Here is a 2,500-nt window from a genome sequence, read left to right as displayed (position 1 = left end):
TTGGAACAAATCTAAGGTCCTTGGTATTGACACACCAAAAATGTTCCACTTACTTGTTGCATTCAATTCATTGCCAAAAACTGAATGTTCCCCTTCACTTTGGGCTGGCCTACTATCTGAGAAAATAAAAAAAATACCAATAATTCTACTTATTATAAAAATGCATTATCATTCCACAGGAATCTTTTTATATCAATACTGATAGTTCCTGGCTGTACTATTTAAAAGCAAAACTAACATTTGTTTAAAACAACCTTCATTCACCAGCAATCAGCAGGGTAAATAAAATTCTGATAAAGTTTAATATTATTTCCTATTATTTAAGTACTAATTGTCCATGCATTGTACTGAACAAAAATAATAACCTGCTCTTATAATAAAAAAAGTAAAAAACAAACAAACAAACAAATTTAAGCATTTTCATAAAACACTAAGTCTTGACACCTTCACAGCTATATTTAATGGTTGCGTTAAAAATTTTGCCTTCATTGGTGAATTGCATTTGTATGTTTATAATAAACATGGCTGCTTGGACACAGTACAAAATACGAATCTTAAGTAAGTTTAAAAGCGTGATGCTAAACGGACATGATCAACTTGTTTGTTCAGGTCTTCTTTGTTTTTATGTAGCCTGCCAACAGGCTCTTCCGTTAAAATGGGGCGCGGTCGACTGGTTTCAAAAGGAAAAGCCTACCAGCGTATCACGCTATTGCTATTGTACAGACCCGCAATTGATCCCGATCCACAAATGAACCCCAAATTAGCCCGCAAATGTTAAAATACTCGTCAAATTGGCTCGCAAAAGATTCCCAGATCAGAAGATGCAGGTGCATGGTTTTGGTCCATTCGATCTCCATCCAATAATAAAAGTTGAAAATGAAAATCAATTTCCGTGCACCTTCTACTCATTTCATTTTTGCCAAATCAATTTGAAATCAATTTTTGCGATTACCGAATAAAAGAAAACTCAAAGTCGCGGCCCTATTTTTAATGTTCAACATTTCCTAATGAAACAAACAATAAAAGAATAATTTCCTATGTCGATAGTCCTATTTTCAATGGAAATCAAACTCAATAATTGCCACAACTTATCTACAAATCTATTAATATAACCATTAAATTCCTCGTACTCTAAATCTTTTTATCATTGAATGAATATTAAAAGGACCGCTCGCGTTTGAAAAATCGAAATTTAAAATCTCGATTTCAATTTTCGTCGTCGACGAAAATAAAAAAAATTGAAAATCGGACGAGAACAGGTCCAATATGTTTGGATCGGTTACTAAGTCCACTAAGATGGCGGCCAACGAGAGCCTTCAATTTCTTATGTAATCTATACCAAGACTTGAAGGGACCGTTACCACTATTGGTGGCACATGGCGGCGTTCTCTGAAGAATAAGTCAGAATGCAATAAATGTCATTCTGATTGAATGACACGGCCTTACGCATCATTATTTCACTTTCACAGTGTGCGCAACATTTCTTGGGCCACTGCTGTAACAATCTTATCATCCGTCAACACTTTCTTTATCTGTCCTTTAACATTTTTCATACCTCCTATCATTGGCCCAATTACAATTGGCACTATTTTTATTCTGGCGTTCTTCTCTGAACTCAAATGCAAACTGCTGCTACTTTCGAAGTCACGGTTTTCCTTTGTACGTTTATTCAATGTTCTTCTTGTTCGGACATGCCATTTCAATTATCGTAATCTTACAGTCAAGATGCTCGAGTACATGCTTTTTTTATCCGTGGACTGCTTGCATTTGCCATATAACAACCACTCCTGTCTCCAGATACATCCTTCAAGCTTTTTAACCCTCTCCCACCGTTCTGTCGTTTCATGTATAACCGTTCGCTGCTTTGTCGTCTAAGCACGCCATCGTCTCTCAGCAAATTCTTTATGATTAGTTTATCCAATTCGTCCAATTGTTTCTCATTTAGGTTACAAACGTTCATCACATAAGGTGCCACCAGTATGACTCTTGTATTTACCGCCTTTATCAAGTTCTTCTGTTGTTCTACCGAGTGCTTTGCTCTCCTTACCATTTCTGCTTTTACTCTGGACATACCTTTCTCAACATTAATCTTATCACCCTGCTCATACCCTAGGAATGTGTAACTTTGGTTCTTTCCCCGTTCAAGTGCTTCCATTCTCTCTTCTAATACCTACAAACCAGTGCTTCGATCATTTCGCCTCTCAAAAACACAATCTTAGCACATTTATTAACTCTGTATTGTGCCCCAGTGTCACTGCTTGCTCTCACAATAATTTCATTTCCCTCCTTTAGCGATTCATGGTTTCGTTGATACATTTTCAGGTCATTGATAAATATCCTGTGCATGCGTTTTGTCTCTCTCACCAGGGCGTCCCATCTAGTAACCATTCGTCTCCTCAATTATCGTCATTATCAGTATCTCTGTACTGGAAAATCCGACGGGGTAACAGCTGTCCCCTTATAGAAGCCCTCTCCTGATGTCTATCTATCTAATCTGGTC

The 2,500-nt window shown here is 37.0% G+C and overlaps 1 protein-coding gene across 5 annotated transcripts in view; it reads right to left on the bottom strand.

Annotated features, from left to right (window-relative positions):
- LOC138027213 (uncharacterized) overlaps positions 1-2,500 on the bottom strand; it is a 44,721-nt gene that overhangs the window by 35,154 nt on the left and 7,067 nt on the right. For all 5 annotated transcript variants that reach the window (XM_068874758.1, XM_068874759.1, XM_068874762.1 and 2 more), the window contains exon 4: positions 54-116. In XM_068874758.1, the coding sequence (XP_068730859.1) occupies positions 54-116 (63 nt within the window). The remainder of the gene's footprint in view (positions 1-53; positions 117-2,500) is intronic.

Source organism: Montipora capricornis, chromosome 12 (assembly GCF_036669925.1).
Source record: "Montipora capricornis isolate CH-2021 chromosome 12, ASM3666992v2, whole genome shotgun sequence".
NCBI lineage: Eukaryota > Metazoa > Cnidaria > Anthozoa > Scleractinia > Acroporidae > Montipora > Montipora capricornis.
This window is presented reverse-complemented; position numbering and strand designations above follow the sequence as displayed.